Source organism: Symsagittifera roscoffensis, chromosome 4 (genome assembly GCF_963678635.1).
Source record: "Symsagittifera roscoffensis chromosome 4, txSymRosc1.1, whole genome shotgun sequence".
Lineage (NCBI taxonomy): Eukaryota > Metazoa > Xenacoelomorpha > Acoela > Convolutidae > Symsagittifera > Symsagittifera roscoffensis.
This window is the reverse complement of record NC_087065.1, coordinates 45,635,998-45,662,047: the sequence shown is the minus strand read 5'-3', so window position 1 is coordinate 45,662,047 and position 26,050 is coordinate 45,635,998. Positions and strand designations below refer to the sequence as shown.

The window sequence follows — 26,050 nt, the reverse complement described above, 5'->3', positions numbered from 1 at the left end:
ATCCTTTTAAGGTGTATTGCAAAAACAATCCCCCGCAAACTTTTTGTTGTTCAAAGTGATCAATTTAACATATAGCAAAGAGTTAAATCTATCAAAAAATTATTCCTCAATTCAATTTGGAGCAATTTCCAGGATGGATTTAGTTTCCGAGTAAAAGTTAATAGGAAAAATTGTGTGTCGCTTTAATTTTCAAAATTTGGCCTAATTGGCAATCTTGGAGCCTCCATAACTTTACAAACAATCACCACTAAAATATGCTTTTGTATGAAAAAATTTCGTCAAAAATTGTTAGTTAAAAAGTCGAGAAGTGTCTCCAAAAAAAAACTCGAGGCGCAAATATTTCATCTTCACGTATATTTTTCAAAAGCTAGAACAACAGGACTAGTTGTATCAAGTCGAAGGCCTAAAAGATCCGGCTATCATTTAAATTCATAGAAAAAAACTGTCAAATTATCAAATAATTGGAAGGAATTTAGAAAAAAAATCACTTTCTTTCATTTTTACTTTAGTTCAACCACCCTACCCCCATTCTTTGTAAGACACAAAATGACATAATTTTGAATTCTGGTACGGTTTTCACGGAATCAAACGAAAGCAATTTAATTTTGAAACGGTTTCAAGCGTGCATCTCACTTTTTAATAGCACGAAATAAATAAATAGCACAAATTGGCCAAACTTCAACAACTTTGCAAAAAAGATCACAAGTTAAATTCCCCTCTTTATTTGATTGAATACATCAGTACCGTTAGGAAGATACAAGATAATCTCGTCAAAAACGGCTAATCAAAACAACAAAATTGCTCCGGAGACAAAAAAAACACCACGTGCATAAGTATTCAATGACTTTCTTCAAAAGTTCGATCAACAAGACTGCTCGTATAGCAAAGCAAAAGCCTGATCCCTGCCTTTCTTGTCAAAAGCATGTTGTTCACATTAATATTGTTAAATGTTCGAAGAAATGGGAAACTTTTGAAAGACACTTGAAAGAAAAAAGTCTCATTTTTATCCCCCATAAGCTATCAATAGCCTTAATTGATACATTTTTTGTGTGTTTAAAATACTATTAAAAGCCAATTGCTTGCTTTGCATCAATTTGGAAGGATTTAATTTGTAGCTCACGCTTTAGTAGAACGAATGATTTAGGATTTTCTTTATCCCCACTTGAATTATAGTAGGCAAAGTAGTTAAAAACCAAGCTTTTGAATTTTTGTTAAAGATCAGATTTGAAAATTGTGTGCTCTAAACGACACTTTTTTCAGATGGTATCAAAAAAGTCCAATAACAAACTTTTAGAAGTCAAAGCTGAGAAGCCAAATTTTTTTTACATTTGATCATTTGGGCTCAATACAAAAATAATTCTCAGATGATATAAAAAATTTGCGTCAAATTTTGCTAAATAAAAAAACTGATTCGATTCAATTATCTTGAGCAATTTTAGGCTGAAGAAGACGCTCCTTTTTCACAAAAAAAAATCGATTTGATTTTGATCGAAAATTGAGGCAAATAGCATTCAGTTTTAAAAGGTAGGCAACAATTTTCCCCCGACTTAAACTGCAGCATATTAGTTTTGACTTAACTCCAGGCAGTTTTTAAAATATAAAATAATTTACTTCATATTGTTATTTATCATTGGGTTACTCTAATCATTCACTTTAAATTTAGGAGCAATTTTCGCAAATTTTCAATTTAAAAATAGGGGATTTGATTCCAGGCTATTAATTTTATTTGATTTTGAGAAAATTCTGAACATGAATCAAGACTTTTAAGTTCTATTAAGTATTGTCATGTAAATTATTGATAGTTGAAGCTATAATTTTTTCTCAATTTGTGAGCTAACTTGACTACCCGGGTTGACCTCCATAAACCAAAAATGCTTATCATACAATTCCATACATCAAATGTATGGAAAAAGCTTGTCATACAATTTTCATACAATTTCGAAAAATGGTTGAAAAAAGATCTAATTTATTTTCTGCGGCTGTTTGATACTAATAAAATGATCTGATGATGAAAAAACAGAAAATTTTTTTGTTTTTTTTTTTGAAAAAACGCTCATCAGACAATTCCCATATGTGAAAATTGTATGATTAGCATTTTTTTGATGGCAACACAAAATTTTTTCCGAGTATTTTGAAATTGCCTCAAATTTTTTGCTTGGTTTTCAAACGCAAATCGAAGTTTGTACTCAAACAAACATTTTCTAAAAACTTTTTTTTTGCATTTTTTTAGTGCATAACAAAGTCCTGGATACACTAATATTGCATTTTTTTACAGTATTTTTTTCAAAAGCAAAGAAAGTTTCATTTTTTTTTATTCGGCTTGTTTATGAATGTCTTGATCAATGTCTGATAATTTTAAATTTCAATTTTTGAAAATAATCATTGTTGAAAAATTTCGCCAAAAATTGAAAGTTGGTTTCTTTCTTTATATCATTAGTGAAAGACACGTCTAAGAAATTTCAGGTCGTTCTCTATGCATTGTAAAGGCAAAACCGTCCGACTTTTGGTGCTTTGAGTAAGCCAAGTTCATTGTCAGTTGCGTTTGGTTACGAACACAACCCAAAATTTTTCAGAAATTAAATTAAGAAAAAATCAGCTTTTTGGTTTATGGAAAAACACTTCTCATATATTTTTCATGTATGGAAAAATGATTATCATAGAGATTTCATACAACTTTCTATACGTATGGAATTTTATGTAAACTGTATGGCAAGAAGTTTTTCAGATATGGAAATTGTATGATAAGAAGTTTTGGTCAACCCGGGTAGTTTAAATCCTGTAGCTATTGTAAACACTAACTGACTAACTGATTTTTTTCATCCTTCTAATATGTTATATACAGAAGTTCGAGAAAAGCAATAAGTACAGTTTGAATGATAGATGAAAATAGCTACTGACCAAACCATTGATTGATACTGATCAAACAATGAATTGGAAAGGAATTAAGACTTCGTGTAGGTTTTGGTTCCGCAAGGAGTCAGAAACGACAAAAAACGTCAAATAAAGTCAACTAATAAATCGTTTTATGATTTTGTGAGCCCTGGACCAATTGGTACTAAAAATTGGTATTTTCCATTTTATCATGCTAATTTAGAGCAAAGAGCGAAGAGTCACCTATCATTTTTGTCTTTGAGATGAAGATATCTTAATGAGCCAATATAGTCAGCTAATGAATCCATAATTAGGTTGTTCCTCCAAGTTGAATTTCATTCCTTTTTCGCAGAATCAAAAACGACAAAACTCCGAAAAGGTAAAAAAAAACATACAAAAAATCAGTTTTTTGTTTAAATTTTCTTTTTGCAAAAACTAATGTTGTCGGATGTTTAGGTGTTACTTAAACAAAATCTGATTAATACTTTGTAGTTTGAACATAATTTTTGCAGTATGTTAGAAAATCAAACCTTGTATCACCATTAATTCAATCAAAAAGTAGAGTTCCTTGTTAAAATATTTGCTCTTAAATCTTTGAAATTTAAGTTTGGTCGCAAAACGGGCTCTTGTCAACCCAACACGCACACCATATACTAAGCTTTATCAATACCTAAATTTGCGGCAAAAGTTACTCCCGGCAATACAGCTAGTGATTACTTCAAATAGCCAAATTAACATAGATCACAATCTCAAATCATCAAAAGAAAGTTTTTCAATTTTAATTCAAAAGCCTGTTGAGTTTTGGAAAAACTGGGTTGAAAACGAAAGTGTTGTCAGTTATTTGAAACAAAATGAATAGCTCTCTATGAAAAACTCTTAAGAAGAGCGATGGTATTTTTTACCAATGTCGTCCGAAATGATGCTTTGAGCATAAACCAAAACTTTATTTCACCATTTATCATTTTTTGTAAAAAAAATTTGAAGCAATAAAAATGTCAATTTATGTTTGATGGGCAAAACAAAGCAGTTTATTATGAAAACGTTGGAAATGGAGAAAAATCTGGCTCAAAAATTCAACTTAAATGAGGCCTGCTAACTAATCCAGATAAGGTGTAATTAGATGCTAAGTATAACACTGTGTAGCTTATATTGGGATCAAGGCTTTTGAAAAAGAATAAAACAACCTTTAGAAAATGTTATGTTAAAAATTCTTCAACCTTGCTGGCCAAAAAAAAGACGCTCATTTCTCACAAAAATTTGATTTGCAACCTTTTGATCCAAAAATAAAGCAAAAGGTATTCAACTCCGTGAAAAAATGGTGGCCCAGTTTTTCCGGAAATAAACTGCAGCAAACAAAAATTGGCAGAAGTCTAGATTGTTTTTGATATTTTTATTAGTAAATAGTGATACTTTTTTTAAATATTTTGCTTCGGTTACGCTGAAAATTCTATATAGCTTAACAATTATATAAATTCATTTGTCACTCTTCAAGTTTAAAAGGATGATCTCATTCATCGCTATTAGTCATGGGATATATAGTCTTATATTAATATACCCGGTTTCGTCCAAAATTCTAAAAAAAAATTAAATTTTGTCCAAAATGATGCTTTGAGTATCAATTCAAAGCTCTATGTCACCTTTGATTATTTCTTGAAAAGTTATTGGGGCTTAAACATGGGAGTTAATTTTAAAAAAGGCCCAACATTTTTTAAAATTTTAATTGAGGCACGCTTATTGATTCATTTAATGGGTCATTGTTTTGAAAAAAAATGATAAACAATTTTCAAAAAATCATTTAAGTCTTTTTTCATTATGGAACAATTTCTGAGACAGGTTAGGTTCCGAAAAATTTGTTCCCAAACATTTTGATGTGCAACAATTTTGATCCAATAAGTTGAGGCTGAAAGCAATCATTTGCGTGGTAGAATGAACTGCTTTTTTCACTTTCAAGTTTAAAATTGTGGCTTGCACTCCAGATAAGTAGTGACATGATACATACAGTCCTATGGTAGTGTTCTAGGATTTTTCCGAGAAGCCAGACTAATTTTGTCCAATATAATGCCTTGAGCATACATCTAGAGCTTTATTTCACCTTCGTTTTTCATAAAATTATGAGGGCTTGAAAAACAGTTTTAGATAACTAAGGCGCGAAAAAAAATCATTTCAAAAACGACTGCAGAGTTTGTTTTGTTATCAATTTATTGGTCATTGCTGAGCTAAAAAGACGCTCAATTTTCACAAAAATTGAACTGCAACAATTTTGATCCGAGAAATCGGTGCAAAAAGCGTTCAATTACGTAGTGTTGTTAAATATTGTTCTGGGAAAAATTTTTTATGATGAAATACCCAGTTTCGACCAAAAATTATAGATCAATATTGTCAAAAATGATGTTTTTATCATAAATCCACAGCTTTATTTCACCAATGATTGCTTTTAATAAGGTTAAGACGGTTTAAAACGGCATTTTTGGAAAAATAATGCGCAAAACAATCCAGTATTCTATGAAGCGTCGTAAAAGTGGAGAAAAATCGGGCTCAAACAGACAGGCTGATTGATCCAAATAACGTGTCATTGGATGCTAATTATATCCCTATGTAGCTTACATTAAGGCAAAGATTGTTAAAAAAGCAAAAAATATTTTTGAGAAAATTGAACAAAGGCACAAGAATCTAAAGCTAAAACATTCCGGTCTTTTTTCTGATATAGGAAATCTTGTTACCTTTTATTCTACTTTTTTTGTATCTTCAGAAAACTTTTCGCTCGATATAAGTAGGGTCATAACTTTGTTTAGGCTGTAGTTTAAGATGCTACTAGAATTGGTTTTAATAATTCCATACACGACTGAAATTGTAACTCTTAAGCTTCAAATAATCACCCTAAGAAACATATTTTAACAATACTTAGTTTATCAAAAAAAACAATTGAGACCAATTAAACGGCCGTAGCAACATTCAAGGTTTTTCCGAGATACGAGCAGTTTTGTTTCGCTCTATGATTAAAATCACAAAAGCTAAAACAAAGTAAATGAGAAGATCCTCAGGTACAGCAACCAATTTTTAAAGATATAAATTCCAATTAGTTTCGAAAATTGACCTTGAGCTCTGCATCGAAAATTCAAATTTGTTGTGGGATGAAGTTAGTCTGACTAAGCAAGTAGTAACTAACTCAAGTAATTTTCAATATTTTTTGTCCTTTGCAATTCAATTAGATAGGAAGTTGGACAAATGTATGTGCTTATGTGAATTTTTAGACCAATTCGTCTCTCTGAATAACACTTTAAGTTTTAATATTAACGCTCTCTGCAAAATCATTATTCCTTCATTAACCTTGCGGTCAATTTTTGAAAAGCTAGGAGGGTTTAACAAGAGCAAATTTAGCCAATGGGGATAATTAATGCGAGCTATATTTCATTGCATCTATTTTTTTGTAGCGTAGGCGGTTAATTATTCTGACTAAGAATTTATTTCAATTGAAGCACGTTTTCTTTGTGGGTATTTACCTGTACCAAGATGGAAAATCAGTCTAATTTGTTGCAAAACAAAAAGTCAATTGCTTTTTTACCAAAAGTGTTCAATTGGCCAAAGACTACTAAACCGACTATTTTAAGCCCTTGGCTTAAGGTCGTCGGTGATAACCGGCTCTAATTTTTTTTATATATAGTCCTACCATTTGTTGGCAAGTTCGCAGCACGTTGGCGCGACTGCGGTGGTCATCATTTTGCTGTTTAGTTTCGGCTGTTTTAACAGCAGACAAGACATAAAATAAATCGTTGGCTCACAATTCGGCCAATCAGAAATCGAGTTGAACAATTTTGGTACAAATGGGACCGATTTTTCATTTTGGTGCAAATATAATTTCACAGTTTTTTTGTCTCAGCAAAACACAACCAGATAAAAGTACATCTCTGAGTCACGACAATTTTTGCATATGGGGGAGTGAAAACAAAAAGATGTTTCAAGAAGTGTTTCGTTTTTTTTTCGATTTCTTTTGAAAAAGTTTGTGTCTATTTAATACCAAGAACACTTGTAGGTACCTTGCAAGATGCCCTCATCATTCAAAGCAAAGAAACAAAAGTAGAGCAAGAAAAAGCGAAACTTAAAGCAACAAGACTGCTCGTATCAGGGCGAAGCCCTGAATGTTCCGACTGCCTTTTAAGGTTTATGGAGCAGTAAAAACATTAAAAAATTAATTGCAATAAAATAAAATGAAAAGCTTTTTTTCTAAAATTTGAAATTTTTTATGAAAATCATCCCCCCACACGCCATATAAAGTACAAAAAGATAGATTTAGCTCCTTGTAACAAATCAATTATGGCAAATAAGCTTCTTTCAACCAATTTGGAACGATTTTAAGACGGATTAATTTGAAACGATTTTAAGACGGAAATATATCGCGCATTAATTGTCCCAAATTGGCCAAAATGGCAATCTTTAAACCCCCGAAACTTTACGAAAAATGATCACAGGTGAAATATCTTTTCGAATTCGAGCTCAGGACAACAATACCTTTCGAATGATATAAAAAAATTCCGTCAAAAATGGCTAGTTAAAAAGTCGAAATTTGTCTGAAGAAAAAAAAACCCACCCCGAGCACAAATATTCCGTTACTTTCTTATCGAAAGTCGGAACAATAAGTAGAAATTGAGGGCGGAGTATGAATAAACAGATTTCCCCTTGTTGCTTAACCAAATAAAATCTTAAAGTAATTAAACCTATTTATATACGCGCTTAAAGATTTGTTCAACTACTCTACTTCCCAATTTGAATGACTTATGTAATGAAAACACGGAAAAAATCTTGACAAAAAATTGCTTCAGTTGATTACATTTTTTTGTTCGCAAATATGGGAAAGTTAAAGGGGCGATTAGAATTTTGTTCTTCGACAAAATTCTTTCCAAAAGGGTCATATAATGCTTGCCTACCTATTTCATCCTTCGTACAATTCGGAAGGGAAACTAAAATCAATTTGAGAGGAAGAGCGCCAGAATATGTATAAAAAATATGGTGAAACAATTGATTTGAATGCTTAAGGAAACCAAACACTGGTCATCCAATAATCGCCCCTGCCCTTAGTAAAATGGTATGTTTATTTCGTTTTTGAGTGACTCTCCTGAAATAGGAAAGGACGAAACTCGTCGAAACTGTACGAAGCACAAAGCACTCAAATTATCAAAAATTATGCGATAGAAAAACCAAGATAACCGGTCGGTTGTTTTCTAAGTAGCACACGGTTTTCAAATTTACTTACTGGCAATTCGGAAGGGAAACTAAAATCAATTTGAGAGGAAGAGCGCCAAAATATGCATCAAAAAACAAGACTGAAACAGACTTAAAATGTTATATATATTACTAGGCCCTTTCCGATAAGTTTTTGGAGTACCTGATTTTGCGAGGATTCGGGCGGGTTTTGGCTTTTATCAAATTGATGCATTTTAAAATTTAATTCATAGCAAGACCGTGTACATACAACTGGAAACAGGCAACATCTGGGAGTTGAGAATACTTACTAGTGCAATCGACTTAATATGTATTGCTGGCCTGCCCTGCCATTCCCGAAACTCGAGCTGTTAATGATAATATCAGGCCCAAGGGAAAGAGTTCCGGTTGTCGCCTATTTCCAGTTATCCCTTTTCCCCAGTTTTAACTTGTTTAGAATTCTCCCGGTAGTATCTCATAAACAATAAAAAAAATATCATGAGTAAAACATTTTCATTCACAGCACCCATATTTTGGTTTGGCCCCCCGGGTAGGAACTTTTGGTAGTGATTTTTCACGGGAAAGGTGTTTCTGGGCCAAAAAAAGTGAGAATGAACTGTAATTATCAGGAAAAAAAATTGACCCCATTAAGTCAATTTGCGAGCCCCATGTTTGGACATTTAGGAGGCTTAATCGTCCCGTTATATCGTAAAAGTTGGGTGAAAAGCTAGGCGCACTCCTCCCCTCCTTTGAAAAATAAAGCAAGCTATATGAGTCATCTGTATTACCTCTGTCCTACAATTTAATTGAGTAGTTTTCCATTAGTTTCATTTGTGCGAAGATTTCACGGCCCATTTTTTAGACAAACGAGCACAATTTTTAGAGTTATGTGCGGATCCTTTCTTCTTCTCACATGCATATTTATTTCAATGTTGAAAAGAACTTTTTTACACTTTCAAATTGCAATGGAGCTTGGCTTGGTAAACAACTAATAACACTTGTAAGCAGGTTTGTTCCTTCAAGCTTTATATCATTATATCAGCTATTTTGCCGTAAAGTTCCCATAAACTAGCTATAAAAATAGAGTTTTTCAAGTCTGCGAGGGGTTAATGGAAAAAAAACCAATTGTGCTCATTCCCCGGTTGACCTCAATACACCGAAATTGCTAATCATACATTTCCATAAATCAAATGTACAAAAAAGTGCTTGTTATGCAATTTTCGTACAATTTCAAAAAATTATCAAAAATTATGCGATAGAAAAACCAAGATAACCGGTCGGTTGTTTTCTAAGTAGCACACGGTTTTCAAATTTACTTACTGGCAATTCGGAAGGGAAACTAAAATCAATTTGAGAGGAAGAGCGCCAAAATATGCATCAAAAAACAAGACTGAAACAGACTTAAAATGTTATATATATTACTAGGCCCTTTCCGATAAGTTTTTGGAGTACCTGATTTTGCGAGGATTCGGGCGGGTTTTGGCTTTTATCAAATTGATGCATTTTAAAATTTAATTCATAGCAAGACCGTGTACATACAACTGGAAACAGGCAACATCTGGGAGTTGAGAATACTTACTAGTGCAATCGACTTAATATGTATTGCTGGCCTGCCCTGCCATTCCCGAAACTCGAGCTGTTAATGATAATATCAGGCCCAAGGGAAAGAGTTCCGGTTGTCGCCTATTTCCAGTTATCCCTTTTCCCCAGTTTTAACTTGTTTAGAATTCTCCCGGTAGTATCTCATAAACAATAAAAAAAATATCATGAGTAAAACATTTTCATTCACAGCACCCATATTTTGGTTTGGCCCCCCGGGTAGGAACTTTTGGTAGTGATTTTTCACGGGAAAGGTGTTTCTGGGCCAAAAAAAGTGAGAATGAACTGTAATTATCAGGAAAAAAAATTGACCCCATTAAGTCAATTTGCGAGCCCCATGTTTGGACATTTAGGAGGCTTAATCGTCCCGTTATATCGTAAAAGTTGGGTGAAAAGCTAGGCGCACTCCTCCCCTCCTTTGAAAAATAAAGCAAGCTATATGAGTCATCTGTATTACCTCTGTCCTACAATTTAATTGAGTAGTTTTCCATTAGTTTCATTTGTGCGAAGATTTCACGGCCCATTTTTTAGACAAACGAGCACAATTTTTAGAGTTATGTGCGGATCCTTTCTTCTTCTCACATGCATATTTATTTCAATGTTGAAAAGAACTTTTTTACACTTTCAAATTGCAATGGAGCTTGGCTTGGTAAACAACTAATAACACTTGTAAGCAGGTTTGTTCCTTCAAGCTTTATATCATTATATCAGCTATTTTGCCGTAAAGTTCCCATAAACTAGCTATAAAAATAGAGTTTTTCAAGTCTGCGAGGGGTTAATGGAAAAAAAACCAATTGTGCTCATTCCCCGGTTGACCTCAATACACCGAAATTGCTAATCATACATTTCCATAAATCAAATGTACAAAAAAGTGCTTGTTATGCAATTTTCGTACAATTTCAAAAAATGGTTGAAAAAAGATTTAAACTAACTTTTGCGGCTGTTTGATTCTAATAAAACATTCGGGTGATGAAAAAACTAAGGTTTTCATTTTTTTAATGTGTTTATTATACAAGTCGCATACATGGAAGTTGTATGACTAGCCTTTTTTTCATGGCGACAAAGAAATTTTTTCAAGTAATTTTGAAATTGCCCCGAAAACTTTTTTGATTTTTTTCCACCGCAAGTCGAAATTTGTACTCAAACAAACAGTTTCAAAAATTTTTCTCCATGCATGTTTATTTATGGCCTTTTTTATGTATGTCTTGATCAATGTGTGATAATTCAAAAATTCAAGTTTTAAAAATAATCATCGTTGAAAAGTTTTGCCAAAATTTAAAAGTTTGTTACTTTCGTTATCTCATTTGTGAAAGACAGCTCTAAGACAATTCAGGTCGTATTCTATGCATTGTAAATTCAAGACCGTCCAGCCTTTCGTGCTTTAAGTAAACCAAGATCATTATCAGTTGCGTTCGGTTACGAACACAACCCAAAGTTTTTCAGAAATTAAATTTAGAAAAAAAATCAACTTTTTGGTTTATGGAAAAATACTTATCATACATTTTTTATATATGGAAAAATGTTTATCATAGAGATTTCATACAATTTTTTGTACGTATGGAATTGTGTGAAACTTTATGGCCAGAAGTTTTTCATATATGACAATTGTATGATAAGAAGTTTTGGTCAACCCGTGTCATCTTGTTTAAAGGAAATCTTGAGCTCAACTTCGATGGTAGCCATCGACCCCCAAGTATTGGAGGGTAATATTTATAAGACCTGTAAAAATTGAGCTCATTGAGCTCCTAAAATCTCAGCATGCTTTATGGAAAAATCAGACAAAAGTAGGAACAATTTTTGACCCGGGCCAAAAACAGATACTAGAAGTTCAGAAGCGAATATAATTCTACATGAAGCATTTTAAGGCGGCTTCTTTTTATATTTTATTCAAAAATGAAGTCTGGACAAGGTCGCCCATCAAATAAGGTGTGTGTAGCTAACTCATCAAGCTTGAATGTGACGCTAGAGAATTGAGAAAACCATTAAGGCATTCAAATTACACCAAGACTGCTATTTAGCATGAATGGAACCCAACAAAACCTTTTAAATGAATGGCTCTTGTACTTAGGCTAATTTTGTGCGTGGGTGGGGAAAGTAAGAATACAAAGAAGCAAAAAAATTTGCGACATGTATAAGCTACACAAAGACTCACATTAAAGAATTGTGAGGGCTGAAAACATATAACATGACGGAAAAGATTTTTAGAGGCAGGCAAGTCATAAGAAAGATAATTCATGAGACAGAAATGCCTGTAAGCAGAAATTTTGTCGGCCAGAAAGCCATTAGATTAAATATGATTGAAATTGATTGGCATTTCAGTGCCATATGGTTTCAGTTTTCGCTGAGTTATAAAATTCAGTTGGTTTGCGTTGATTTCTGCCCACAGACCAATCTGCCAATTGAACCGACCAGACCTATTATGAATACTTACCTTTTGGAGCCAATACGGGAGAGAGGGCCCACAAACGTAGTCTGAATTGTAAGAAAAAGCTGTAAGAACTCTACATCCAATTTATGAAAACTCCAAAGCCCTGGTTGTAAGTTTTTGGGTAAATACTTTTCAAGTGGATTCACGGGATTTTAATTTCAAAAGTTACAGTGTTTGGGGTGGGGGATTGTCACACTCTACAGGTAACATATTCAGAGGGCAAACTGAATCTGACTAACTATAATCAACCCAACGCTCGAAGAAACAGACAAGAGAATAAATTAGATACTAGACAATAGAAACTTACATCAGTTGATCGCCTCCGGTTCATGGAAGTGAATTTGGATTTGATCTCAGTGCGAACCTGAAAATAGAAAATGATTTGATAGTCTATAAGGTTTTTGGTCAAATTTAAAAAAACGCGCCAAAAATCGCATATTTAAAAAAAAACGCTCAAATCAGAGATCTTGAAAAATCAAACTGGTCGACCTAAAAAAAGGTCGAATAAATTTTTCAACACATTTTCGAAAAACCGCCCACACCCCCCCCATCCCCAACCTCTAGAAAAAACTTCTGCGCACGCCACTGGCATTGTAGAGTAAAATCGTAAATTGTTGGATTATAGAGTTACTAACCTCGCTGTTACCGAAGCAAAACACAATTGCAACCACCGATCCCTGAAACAGACAGTTTATAATGAACTCCAAACCAAATTTTTTCGGTCTCAAACGCTATTTTATAAGCATGATTACTTCTTTCACTTTTTCACTGCTCCCGGGTTGACATCCATAGACCAAAAATGCTAGTCATACAATTCCATAAACTAAGTCTATGAAAAAATACTAGTCATACAATTTTCATACATTTTGCTAAAATGGTGTCATTGAAATTTCGAACAACTTTTTTCTTGTTTTGGCATAAAATTCGGTGTATCGCACTAAATGAAAGACAAAAACTTTTTGTCAAACAAAATGCTAATCATACAATTTCCATATATGGAAAATGTATGTCTAGCATTTTTTTGATGGCGACGACAAAAATTTTTTAAAGTATTTTTGAAATTGCCCCCGAAAATTTTTTTGTGTTTTTTTTTCAACCGCAAATTGATTTTCATACTCAAACAAATATTTTTGAAAAATAAATTTTGCATGCAAAATTTAATTTTTTGTGTGTATAACGTAGTCCGGGATATAATAACATTGGTATTTTTTTCGTTTTCTTTTCATAACTTTTGTCAAAAACGCTTCAAACGCATCTTTCTTTCGTATGACATGTTTTTGTATGCCTTGATCAATGTCTCGTAATTTAAAAATTCAAATTTCAGAAATAATCATCTTTGAAAATTTTTGCCAAAATTTAAAAGTTTGTTACTTTCGTTATATTAATGTGTGAGACAGAATTAAAACATTTCAGGCTGTTTCCAATGCATTTTTAATGCGAGACGGCCAAACCTTTGGTTACTACATTTGTGGAACCAAGGTTTATGTCATTTGTGTTCGGTTACGAACACAACCAAAAAATTCTGAGAAATTAAAATGTAAAAAATCAATGCTTTTGGTTTATGGAAAAATGCTAGTCATTCAATTTCCATATATGAAAAATACTAATCATTGACTTTTCATGCAATTTTCTGTATTTATGGAATTGCATGAAAAGTGTATGATTAGCATTTTTCCATATATGAAAATTGTATTACTAGCATTTTTGGTCAACCCGGGCTGACACTTTGAAACACAATGAACTGAGAAAAATCAGTTCTCAAAGTGTTTAATTTTTCCAACTTTCGAAGAAAGTGACAGGTCAATTATGCTTGAGGGGGTTTTATTTACTATTCAGTCAAATTTGGTATATCAAAAATGTTTTATAACAAAAAATACATACCCATTGAAAACAATGACTCCATGAGTTCATTTTTAGTAAATTATTTTAGCTTCGATCTTTTGTTCAGGTGTTGTGAGCTCAAAAGTTGCCAATTTAGTCATGCGTTGGACCTAATTTTTGTCCGCTGTGATGATTTTCTTATGATGCCGAAAATTTACCGCAATTAAAAATTGCTTCATTTTGATTTGAGCTAAGCTAATTGATCGTCTTTTGAGTACTTCACTCAATCTCTGAAACTCTTAATATTTTTCAATTGCCAAATTTAGGGTGTTAAGTTTTTATAAGCAATATCTATTTGAGACCAGTTTAATGGCAGTCGGAAAATTTAGGGCTTTGCCCTGATACATGAGCAGTCCTGTTGTTCCAATTTTCGACCGTCAAAAATTGGAATAACAAGACTGCTCATATATCAGGGGCAAAGCCCTAAATTTTACGACTGCCAAAAAACACCCCAACATAAACATTCCGTTAAATTCGTGACGAATTTAACTGAATGTTTATGTTAGGGTGTTTTTTCGGCCAGACAACTTTCATTGACTTATTTTTTCTAAAGGAAAGAAATTTAAGGCATTTTCATTCGGCTATTTTTTTAAATAGCGTTTGAATGATTTTGTTACCCGGAGCTCAAAAAACACTTCTGATCTTGTTCTGTAATGAGGTTTTGAAAAGTTGCTAACTTGGCCAACTTGGAATAACATGCGGGTTAAACTGTTTCAATATAGGAAAACGCAAATCATTTTGTCTAAATTTTAGGATAGCGTGTGGGCGGATAAAACACAGAACAAAATTTATTTATTTTTTCGATTTTTTTTATAAATTTTTCAAATTCAATTTTAATTGGCCACGAAGGGCATTAGGAAAATTGAGAGCTTCACACAGATATAGGAGTTGTCTTTTTGTTCCGACTTTCGATACGGAAGTGACGGAATATTTGTGCTCGGGTGGGTTTTTTTTCTTCAGAGACAAAATTCGACTTTTTACCTAGCCATTTTTGACGGAAAATTTTAATATCATTCAAAAGCTATTGTTATCCTGAGCTTAAATTTGAAAAGATATTTCACCTGTGATCTTTTTTCGTAAAGTTACGGGGGTTTAAAGATTGCAATTTTGGCCAATTTGGGACAATTAACGCGCGATTCATTTCGCGCTATTAACGCGTAAGCGGAGATTTAATCCGTCTTAAAAATTGTTCCAAATTGGTTGAAAGAAGCTTTTTCGCCATAATTGATTTGTTCCAAGGAGCGAAACCTATCCGTTTGTACTTAATATGGCGTGTGGGGGATGATTTTCATTAAAAAAATTTCAAAGTTTAGAAAAAAAAATTCATGTCTTTTATATTTAATTTTTTTATGTTACTACTGCTCGATAAACCTGAAAAGGCAGTCGGAACATTCAGGGCTTTGCCCTGATACGAGCAGTCTTGTTGTTCCGACTTTCGATACGAAAGTAACGGAATATTTGTGCTCCGGGTGGGTTTTTTTTTCTTCAGACAAATTTCGACTTTTTACCTAGCCATTTTTGACGAAATTTTTTAAAATCATTCAAAAAGTATTGTTGTCCTGAGCTTAAATTTGAAAAAATATTTCACCTGTGATCATTTTTTGTAAATTTATGAGGGTTTAAAGATTGCCATTTTGGCCAATTTGGGACAATTAACGCGCGATAAATTTCGCGCTATTAACGCGTAAGCGGAGATTTAATCATTCTTAGAAATCGTTCCAAATTGGTTAAAAGAAGCTTATTCGCCATAATTGATTTGTTCCAAGGAGCGAAACTTATCCGTTTTTATGGCGTGTTAATATGGCGTGTGGGGGATGATTTTCATAAAAATTTTAGAAGAAAAAAAAGTTTTCATTTTATTTTTTTACCATTAATTTTTTTTATAGGTTATTACTGCTCCATGAACATTAAAAGGCAGTCGGAACATTCAGGGCTTCGCCCTGATACGAGCAGTCTTGTTGTAAGTTGTACTCGCATACATTGAATTTTATGGAGCTTCAATTGATCAAAAGTTCCATTGTTGAAATGAAATGAATTTGAGAATTCTACGATTCCCAGAGGAGATCCACTAAAAGCTATCAAGTCTGTCTAAACCGTTTCCTCTGTTTCCCCATAGCCCAGACTAAGTTATTTGTTAAACGGAGCTATTTATTGTGAATCATGGCCGTTTTTTTGCGTCTGGAACTTTCACGTGTCACACCACTATTATAACCGAAAGGAATGTTTCAAACACAGCATAAAACAACAACCAACTTCTCTGCCATAAAGGTTTTATCATTAAACAACGTGTCATTTTGATGGAATGAATTATAATGAGGTGCTATCTTTGTTTAAATGTTTCTGATCGAAAGTCGATGAGTTTAAAATAGGCCATTAAAGCTGCTTGATACAAAAACAATGCACGGATCTAAGACTTTTATGATTTTTTGGCCTTTGTTTGTTGTTTGTTGACATTTTTCAGACTACTCCCAAAAAATCTTCCTGAAAAAGAATCTAGCAACGTCGATTGAACGTATTCAATAAAAAACGTGCCTTTCACCTAAATTACGAGACGTTAGAAGGCGTTTTTAGAAAATATTTTAATGCTAAGATATTAAGGAACAGCTTGGATGGTGATTTGGTCAAATTTCCCGGCGTCGACGGTGGCTGGGAAGTATTGTGAATGCAAGGGTGTAGGCGGAATAGGAATGACAGACATTGCGTCATCCGGGTTGATCTACAGCGAGCGATTATGACCTAGAATGACCTTGAAGGATCCAGATGGACATAGAACAATTGTTAATGACCTTGGATGACCTGTGGTGACATATAGTGAATTGGATTGACTTCTAGTTTAACTAACTTGGAATGACTGGAGGAGTGCCTGGACTACTCCTAGGACAATGTGTGCATTGGATCCCTCTCTGGGCATCCACAGAGTCACAATGGTATGCACTCCAAACAGAGGAGACAGAAAGATGATGGCCTTCGCGCTCTTGCTGAAACGCAATCGCCAAAAACGAGCGTCAAACTGACTTTTAACAGTATAAATGCATCTCAAATATTCTAAGAGATAATCAGTGAGCTAAAAGGGCAGTAAAATGAAAAATTTGAGAAGGATAGTTGAAACTTCAGTTTGTACTTTTTCTAAAAATTCATATATACTATCAAATGTTTTCACAAAATGTGATTTGACATGTCTTTTTTGGGAACTGTCAGTTATTTTTTTCGTCATCATAAAAATAAAAGTATACCTTATTTTTGTCCATAATCCCAATTTTTTAGTATAGCCTATGTTAGGACTGTGGCGTATCCATTTGATTTCAAAAGAATACAAGTATTTATGTTTCTTTATACTCACATGGCCACATCTTGGCTGGGAACATTGGCGGCGGATGCGTTGATTTTGGGAATGAGTACTCGGAGGACACTGATGAGCAACACCAGGTTGATGGCAATGCACAACATCAGAGGCACCTCTACTCCCCAGCTGAACGTCTCCCCATACTCCGAAATCCAGCACCTGTCAATCAAATAGCTGTTAAATCTTTTCATATCCTAAAGAGTTCACAAGTTTTCAGACAATTTTCACATCAAGATCATCAATAAGCTAATGATACCAAACTGTGTGATATCTCATAAATATGAAATAAGATCAACCTTCGGGCTAAAATTATCAACGAAGCATTTTGCTAAGAATTCTACTGAGACAAGAGGAATGTTCAGCAATCGAGCTACTCAACTTTTATAGAAAACCATTTTAGCGCCCTAATACAAATACATACTATCTATGTGTAATATGTTGGTACTTTTCAGGTCTTCAAAAATGATGTCCCTTACTTTCACCACACAGCGCTGATCTTAGTGGTCCTCAAACTTACGGTGTTTCAACTAAGAGGCAGAGACATAAGTCACTTCAACTTTACTCAATCAATTAAATTAAGGCGGGTCAGATTCACTGGAGTATTCTCAAAGATTATTTGAAGACATTGGAAATTCAGCGTTTTTTGAATGGTGATTTCTAGACGGGGGTAGATCTAAGATTTTTTCAAGGGGGCGGACTTTCTCAAGGGGTGAGGGGGCGGACTTTCAAAGACCCTTTTTTTAGGTCGGCGACTATAACGATATTCCGGCGAGCTCTCCTAAATCACTCTAAAAACCCTATTTTTACCAAACTTCCTGTGTCGCAGGCAATTTTTGAAGAAAAAAAAACAAAAACCAAAAATGTCGTTTTTGGGCTTTTTTGGAATTGTTGACCAAAAAATCGCGTTTTTTTTGGCGCGCGCTCCCCTTCAAAATTAGTATATATTAGCGCCGGAAGCGCCAAATTTTAGGCGCTTCTCACCCCTAAATTTGCCCGTTTCTAGATGTTTCTCGTAATCTACCGAATTTACAATGAATCAGGGGCGGATCTAGATTTTTTCGGGGGAGGGGTGGGTTGTAAAAAAATTGGAGATATGAGTCGACCTTTATTCATTAAAAAAAATTACAGTCGGGTGAGAAGGTTGAATCCCCGGGGGAAGGAGCACCACCTCATGCAAGTAAACCCTCCTCTGCATTAAACCCATTTATTGGATTTTGACGTACAGATAAAATTTGAATGTTTGGCCAGCCCGTAAGCGTCAACAAGTGTTATGTCTTGTCTTACTCACACTTTGCTCTTGCCCAGAATGAGATTCGTGATGACGTAGACAGTCACCACCATCACGGGAGCTCCTTAAATAGAAAAACCGTATACAACAACCATTTAAGTAGGACCATTTCCCGTTTAATAAGGAAAAAATTTATTATCCACCAAGCAAGGAATCAACATAAGAGCTTCCCATCACTTTACGGAGGAACGCTGTTGGTGACCTCAACATTTGAAACACTTTTAGGTTTGCAAAGGCTTTGAATGCAAGCTTTTGAAAAATAATCCTCAACTTTTTGTTTTCTTGCATCAAAACCTAATCTTAAAAGGTGTTATTGTAATTGTATATAACAAAAAACCATCCTTTTCTTTCATTTTGAATAACCTTTTTCGTGAATGTGGTGTGAACAAACTATTTCTTACAGAAACTCACTTTAAGTTTTTGAAAATTTAATTTTGAAATAAAAAAGACTGCTCAAATCAATTCAAAGCCCTGAATGTTCAGACACCTTTTTATGGCTCATGAATTAGTTTTTGATAAAACTTTTTTGAAAACTAAAAAATGATATTTTTCAAGAAAAAAAAATTTAAAATAAATTATTTTTTCAGATTTATTTTTTAAAGTTTTCACCCCACACGCTATATTTATTTTAAAAAACATGTTGGGCTATATTCATTTTGTAACGTGTTAAAAGCTCAAACAAGACTGCTCGTATATCAGAGCAAAACCACGAATGTTCCGACTGTCCCTTAATTGGTAAAGAAAATTTTTTGGTAAGGAGTAAATTAAAAAACCTTTAACAATATAAAAACTCAAGAAAAAAATTAGAGTAGTTTGAATTTATACGAATGATTAGCTTGCAAAAAATCAATTTTAATTATTTTTGTAGCGTGTGTTGATGATACATTGAGCGCATAAGTATATCGCGCGCATTACGCATTAAGCAATAAAAAATTTTAAGCGCTTGGCCAAATTGGAACATTTTGAACCCCTTGAACTTAAAATAATTTTAAAATGGTCTGAAAAAAAAACCAGGAAGTCGATATCTTCCATGAGGTACTAAAACTTTTTGGTGAAAATTTTTCAAACACCTTTTTTGACAGAATAACCACCACCAAGCACAAACATTCACAGAAAGATGTTACATAAAATTTCAATTAAAAAATAATTAGGTGAAAAAAAATATTTTTTGTTGAAATTTGGAACAATAAAGAACGATAGGTAATAACTGCGTCAATAGCACAAGTTTTTTGGACCATAGTTTTTTTGGAGCACACTAAATTAAGAAAAATTATTTTTTTGGTCAATATTTTTTGTTAAAGGACGACTGATGTTAAAGAAAAATTGAACTTCCCTGTAAAATTTTAACGTTCAATTACGGCTAAAAAGCAAACGCAATTTTGGCCAAATCAAATGCAATTTCAGTCTCTCAATTTTTGCTTAGTTCCAATTTTACTCTAAAATCGTTTTTGGCATCCGAACCATGGCTGAAAAGGCTTTACTCTACTGACAAACGGGAACTATCTACGAGTTTTTCTTCTGCACAGGGTGATCTATAAACATTTTTTTCAAATCGTCTTTATTTTGCTAAGCCTCGGGTTTTTGATGTTATTGTTTTTGCAGTAGGTAGCAATAATTTTGATACATTTCGTTGAAAAGAATTGTTCTTTGATCAATTAGAATTTTGCGGTTTAATGGATTTTCGCTGATTTTTGAGGTGAACAAACAAAATAGCTCTAATACAAAATAACTGGAAACATGAACTAAAACTAAGTTTTCTAACTCGTTTCTCTCAATTTCGGTTAAATTGGTACTAAAAATGGCAAGGACAAAAATTGTTCGAAAATAAACCAGCAATTTCTAGTTCATTTTTTTCGCGAAACTTTAAACTAAAATTACACGCGTAAAACGGGTCCCTTAATTCATTTGGTTCATTAATCCCTTTATTCATTACATGCTTAATTCATTTAGTTTAAATCTAACGAGGCTAGCAGGCTCAATTGATGTAAGAACAACTAGAATTCAGACTTTTGGTTACCATAGTTTTCTACCAAACAATTTGACCCGTTATATGGCTGCATCTTTAATTTGAAATTAACCAGAAAATGCTGGTTAAAATGAAAACAATTTTTGACCTCGCCATTTTTAGTCTGAAAATTGAGTTTGAAAAATGAGGAAATTGAGTTTGAAAAATTAGTTGAGATCAACTTATCTGATTATTTAGGTCAGTTCTATTGAAGTAGTAATTTTTTTTACTTCGAAAAGCAGTGAAAATTCAATAAATTGCGAAGGTATGCATAAACAAAAAGCAATCAAACTCAAGGAAGAATATCATCAGTTTGGCAACTTTTTCGACATGAACTGTTTTCTTCAATAAACCAGATATTTGTAAAATGAGAGAGAATAAATAAAAAACTGGTTTTGACAACACCCTGTATTTAAAATTGGGCGGGAAATTCACTAGTTAATCCATTATTTCTAACGTCTTTTTCAAGAAGAAAAAAAAATCCGGTTGAAAAAGAACAAAAATATGCCCAAATTTTTTTTTCTTGTTTTTGTAACTTCGCAACATTTTCTTAATTTTTCATCCGCTCTTCGTTTTTGCTCTACATTAGAGCTGAAATCGCCTTATCTTTATTAAGAAACTACTCGAAAAAATGCTCCTTCCCTTATTTTCTCGGAAAGCTGAAGATAAAAAAGACAACTTTTCACACCCTGTCTTTGAATGGGATTCAAACTCTTTGTCATTGTTCAGACTCAATTATGAAAATGAAAATTAAAAAAAACTGCAAATAGGAGTAACAAAAGAAGGCGAAGCCTTTAATTTTGAGAAGCCCAACACTTCGGCCTTGTTTTCAGGCATTAAAAATGCTGTACTTAAACATACCCCATCCCAGTACAATGAATGGGCCAACTCTCTCGTTATGTCCGAACACATTAGTCACCACTGTCCGGTGCAAGAAGCCAGCCTCACACAACATCCAGAAATAGGTAGTCTGGAAACAGTACTGCACTACCACGTGGGTCAGGTTACATAACAGAGTGTCTGTTAGCAGTGTATCCATTAGCACAGTTTGCAGAAAGTAGTTGAAGCAGAAAAGAGCAATTGAGCCGAAAAAGTTCATGTGGATCACGTTGCGGGGACAGTGAAGCTTTCTGAAATAACAATGGGCGATATGAAGTCAAAATTTTGGTAGTTAAACTCGACAAATGAAAGGCAAAATTAATGACTTTTCTTTTTCGACTAATTAATACTGTGCTTCGAAGCAGAGTTTATCGAACATAATGAATTTCTTCAAAGTTAATCAATTTGAGCTATTTTTGCTGTCAAAAATTCATGGTATCAAACAGAATCGCTGGTTTTTAGTACAATTGCTTGTTCTCTAATGCCAATCCAGATTTTAAGACTTAAAAAATTTAGAGAAAACTTAAAAATCAGAAATTTCAATTTGATGAAGCTTACTTGAAGACAGCGAATATGATGAAAGCTGTGAGAGTGAATGCAAAGGAGAGCAGGTGGCCCACGTAGTAGATCACCTGGATCAGCTGGTACTTCTGAAATGAATCACCTGTTTTCTTTAATTTGGCATTTTTTGATCCAGATAAGTATGTTAGCAGATACATAATTTCACAACATATAATTTCACCAAAGTTTATCATTCTGCGTTTAGCTCGTTTATCTAAAGCATAAATAGACTTAAAATTTTTGTTTTTTTTGCACCGCTTGATTTTTGTTATTATTATTTTTTTAGTTTTTGCAAAATGACAGAGAGATGATACAGAAAAATGACAGAGAGAAAAAACGTTGTTATGGAAGACCCTTATGCCAGAAGGACCGAATACTCGAAAGTTTTTTTTACCATGTTTCAGTTTTCGATGATCAAAAAAGTAAACGTACAAATTATAAAAGTATCAAAACACATAAAGTACGCCGTCGCTCAGTTGTTAATTACAGCGCATTCAGTCTTTTTTTTCATTTTTCATGAAAAATCATAACCCCACCCCCCAGCAACCACCCCCCCCCCCTTCGCGCTCCTCTGTTACATATGCTATGGGGGTTGCTTGTTACTAACATTAGTGTGTATGGCCTGTTCGCAGAGAGAGTAGTCGGACCAGATGAGTCCAGGGTAATCTGGGTGGGACGCCCACACAGGAACCCCCTCTCCTTCTCCTTGTCCATCCCATTTTTCTCCCATTACACATGCGTGAGTGCCAAATTTGCCTAAAGAGAAACTTTGACTTAAGAAAATTGTACGAAGTGAAGTTGATACTTTCGTTACGCCTCTTTATGTTCAGTGAAAATAAGTTGTATGAAAATTCGGAACTGACTAATTTGATGGATTGATGACTTGAAAAATCAAGCCAAATTTTAGTTGTCCAAAAAGCTTAGATTATAACAAAAATCAATTGAAATCTTTGCCATGTTTAGCATCTTGGTATCTTCCGGATTATTTAATTCAGTGGTTTCTGATCAGTTTTATACCAAAGTTTTGTGAGCTTTGTCTACGCTTTTTGTGTGCCCGCAGGCAGCCTCAAGCTTTAAAAGTGGTCTACGCATTATAACAGTTTTTTAAAATTTAGAACACATCAAGTGAAATTGATTATCTTTTTTATCATAATTAATTTTGATCAATGTTATAACGTTTTAATTAATTATATTGATCAATCGAAGTTTTCTGTTTTTGTTTCATTTGTTTTTCAATATACAATTTTGATCGATTATAACCAATTATTTTAAAACCGTTTTCAGTTTTTGTCATGAAATTTAACCCAATGCAGTTATTTATAACCTTTTTTATTCGATTATAAACCATTTTAATTGTTGTTCCGACTTTCGATACGAAAGTAACGGAATATTTGTGCTCGGGGTGGGTTTTTTTTTTCTTCAGACAAATTTCGACTTTTTAAATAGCCATTTTTGACGAGATTTTTTTTTATCATTCAAAAGGTATTGTTATCCTGAGCTCAAAATTGAAAAGATATTTCACCTGTGATCATTTTTCGTAAAGTTACGGGGGTTTAAAGATTGCCATTTTGGCTAATTTGGGACAATTAACGCGCGATATATTTCGCGCTATTAACGCGTAAGCGGAGAGTTATTCGTCTTAGAAATCGTTCCAAATTGGTTAAAAGAAGCTTATTTGCCATTATTGGTTTGTTACAAGGAGCAAAATCTATCCTTTTGTACTTTATATGGCGTGTGGGGGGATGATTTTCATTTAAAAAAAATTCAAATTTTAGATTAAAAAATTTCATTTTTTTTATTTCATTGAATTTTTTAATGTTATTACTGCTCCATAAACCTTAAAAGGCAGTCGGAACATTCAGGGCTTCGCCCTGTTACGAGCAGTCTTGTTCAATTTGTCATCGAATTGTCAACTAAATTGCTGATAAATTATGCTTTTCATAGACGCTTGCCTATTGCAAATTCTGGAGTACAGTTTTCAAATCAATTCAATTTTATAGCAGTTTTTCTTCATTTTTTTCTCGATAAAATTTTGCTCATGATTTTGTTTTTTTTTACCCTATCAAATATGAGCATACGACTTCAGATGAGTTAATTTCTACTTGTGAACTAAAAGAGGGCAATTGATTTCGAGTTTAGAGACTTCCTTATTGAAAGCAATTTAATAACCCAGTATAAAAATTTTGTCCCGTGATAGCATTCTGGCCAAACAAGAGGTTACAATTAACCTTAAGAGTTTTTTTGTAGGAACTATAATCAATTATAATTGATTATCAATATTTTGGCGTTTTGGATAATTACCACATTATATTCGATTATCAATCCGTTGAATGCGTTGAATTAGTAATCAACATAATCCTAAGAACTAGATAACAATCAGTTATAAATGATTACTCAAATTTAGTTTTTTTTTGGGATGTATCAATAGTTTGAGATTAGTCAGCAATTGGTTATCTTCAGTGTTAAATATGCTATATTTTGTTTAAAAAGGGCTATTGCGATTGATTTTGATACAAGGAAATATTACAATCCGAATGTAAAATGTTTCAGGAGTAGTTAAGCGAGCTCTGCAGCCAACAATAAGCACCACCATAAATGGAAAACAAACAAGACTGCTCGTTTCAGGGCGAAGCCCTGAATGTTCTGACTGCCTTTTAATAATTATGGAGCAGCAGTAATAACATAAAGAATTAAAAGAAATAAAATGAATTGAAAATTTTTTTTCTAAAATTTGAAAGTTTTTTATGAAAATCATTCCCCCACACGCCATATAAAGTACAAAAAGACAGATTTCGTTCCTTGTAACAAATCAGTTTGGGCACATAAGCTTCGTTCAACAAATATGGAACAATTTATAAGACGGATTAAATCTCCGCTTACGCGTTAATAGCGCGAATTATATCGCGCGTTAATTGTCCCAAATTGGTCAAAATGGCCAAAATGGCAATCTTTAAACCCTCATAACTTAACAAAAAATGATCACAGGTAAAATATCTTTTCAAATTTAAGAATTTAAGCTCAGGATAACAATACCTTTTGAATGATAAAAAAAAATCTCGTCAAAAATGGCTATTTAAAAAGTCGAAATTTGTCTGAAGAAAAAAAAAACCCACCCCGAGCACAAATATTCCGCTACTTTCGTATCGAAAGTCGGAACAATAATTTTGAACAGGTATGCTGTTTTAGATCAAAATGTCTGTTAAAATTTTTTTGTCTCTAACATACTTTGAGTTAGGCTGTTTTTAATTTTCATAACATGATTGTTTGTAAAAAAAAAGTCCAATCAATAGGAAGAAAAACATTTTTTTGAAAGAAGTTTCAGCATTTAATTACTCTGATTACCTTAGTTTTGTGGAAGAAACTTTAGCATTTGATTAAAATAAGAGCAACCGAATTTTTTGCAATTTTTTGATTGTGCGAAAAACGATTTCTTCAATCCCTTACTTGAAAACCTAGTGATCATTTTGATTCCGGCGTTTTTTTTTCCGGAAAAACTGTAGATGATGAATCAAATATCTGATTAAGAGTTTGTGATACAATTTAAATAAAATTTTTTGGAAAGAATTGATATGTAATCAACTGTTTTTATGAAGGAAATAGTACGCAACGCCTTTTTGTAAGCTATCCATTTTTAGTTTAGGTTTTCGTGCGACTTGCATCCATAGACCGAAAGAAAACACTGGCACTAATTAAATCAATGGCACTTAGGAAATTTGGATCAGGGAACAATTTAGAGAGCGATTTAAACCTCCACTATGATGAGCTATTCTGCGGCATCAATTTTTAGATGATCAATTAGGTTAACATTTGAATTTGTTCGTAAGGAAAATATATTATCTCCTGATTTCAAGTTTTGCTTGCTTCTGCATGTTTTTTCAAAATTCATCAATTTCGATTTTCCGGAATTAAAATTCAGTTCAAAAGCTCTGCACCAGTCATCTACTTTCAAAAGCTTACTTTGAATTTTAGCTTTTATGAATGTTTAAGAGTTTCAACCTA

The 26,050-nt window shown here is 33.3% G+C and overlaps 2 protein-coding genes across 6 annotated transcripts in view; one reads left to right on the top strand and one right to left on the bottom strand.

Annotated features, from left to right (window-relative positions):
* The window catches only part of LOC134844305 (ATP-binding cassette sub-family C member 4-like), a 463,247-nt gene that overhangs the window by 193,809 nt on the left and 243,388 nt on the right, over nt 1-26,050 (top strand). The gene's annotated exons all lie outside the window — the stretch shown is intronic.
* The window catches only part of LOC134844175 (vasoactive intestinal polypeptide receptor-like), an 87,067-nt gene that overhangs the window by 5,586 nt on the left and 55,431 nt on the right, over nt 1-26,050 (bottom strand). For 4 of the 5 annotated variants that reach the window (XM_063860729.1, XM_063860732.1, XM_063860731.1 and 1 more), the window contains 8 exons: nt 22,659-22,807; nt 22,049-22,140; nt 21,473-21,741; nt 18,607-18,670; nt 17,316-17,477; nt 16,818-16,953; nt 12,730-12,771; nt 12,402-12,458 (listed from right to left, as the gene is read on the bottom strand). In XM_063860729.1, the coding sequence (XP_063716799.1) occupies nt 12,402-12,458; nt 12,730-12,771; nt 16,818-16,953; nt 17,316-17,477; nt 18,607-18,670; nt 21,473-21,741; nt 22,049-22,140; nt 22,659-22,807 (971 nt within the window). Of the gene's footprint in view, nt 1-12,097; nt 12,139-12,401; nt 12,459-12,729; nt 12,772-16,817; nt 16,954-17,315; nt 17,478-18,606; nt 18,671-21,472; nt 21,742-22,048; nt 22,141-22,658; nt 22,808-26,050 lie in introns of all 5 variants that reach the window. The other variant, XM_063860733.1, reaches the window with a different exon arrangement.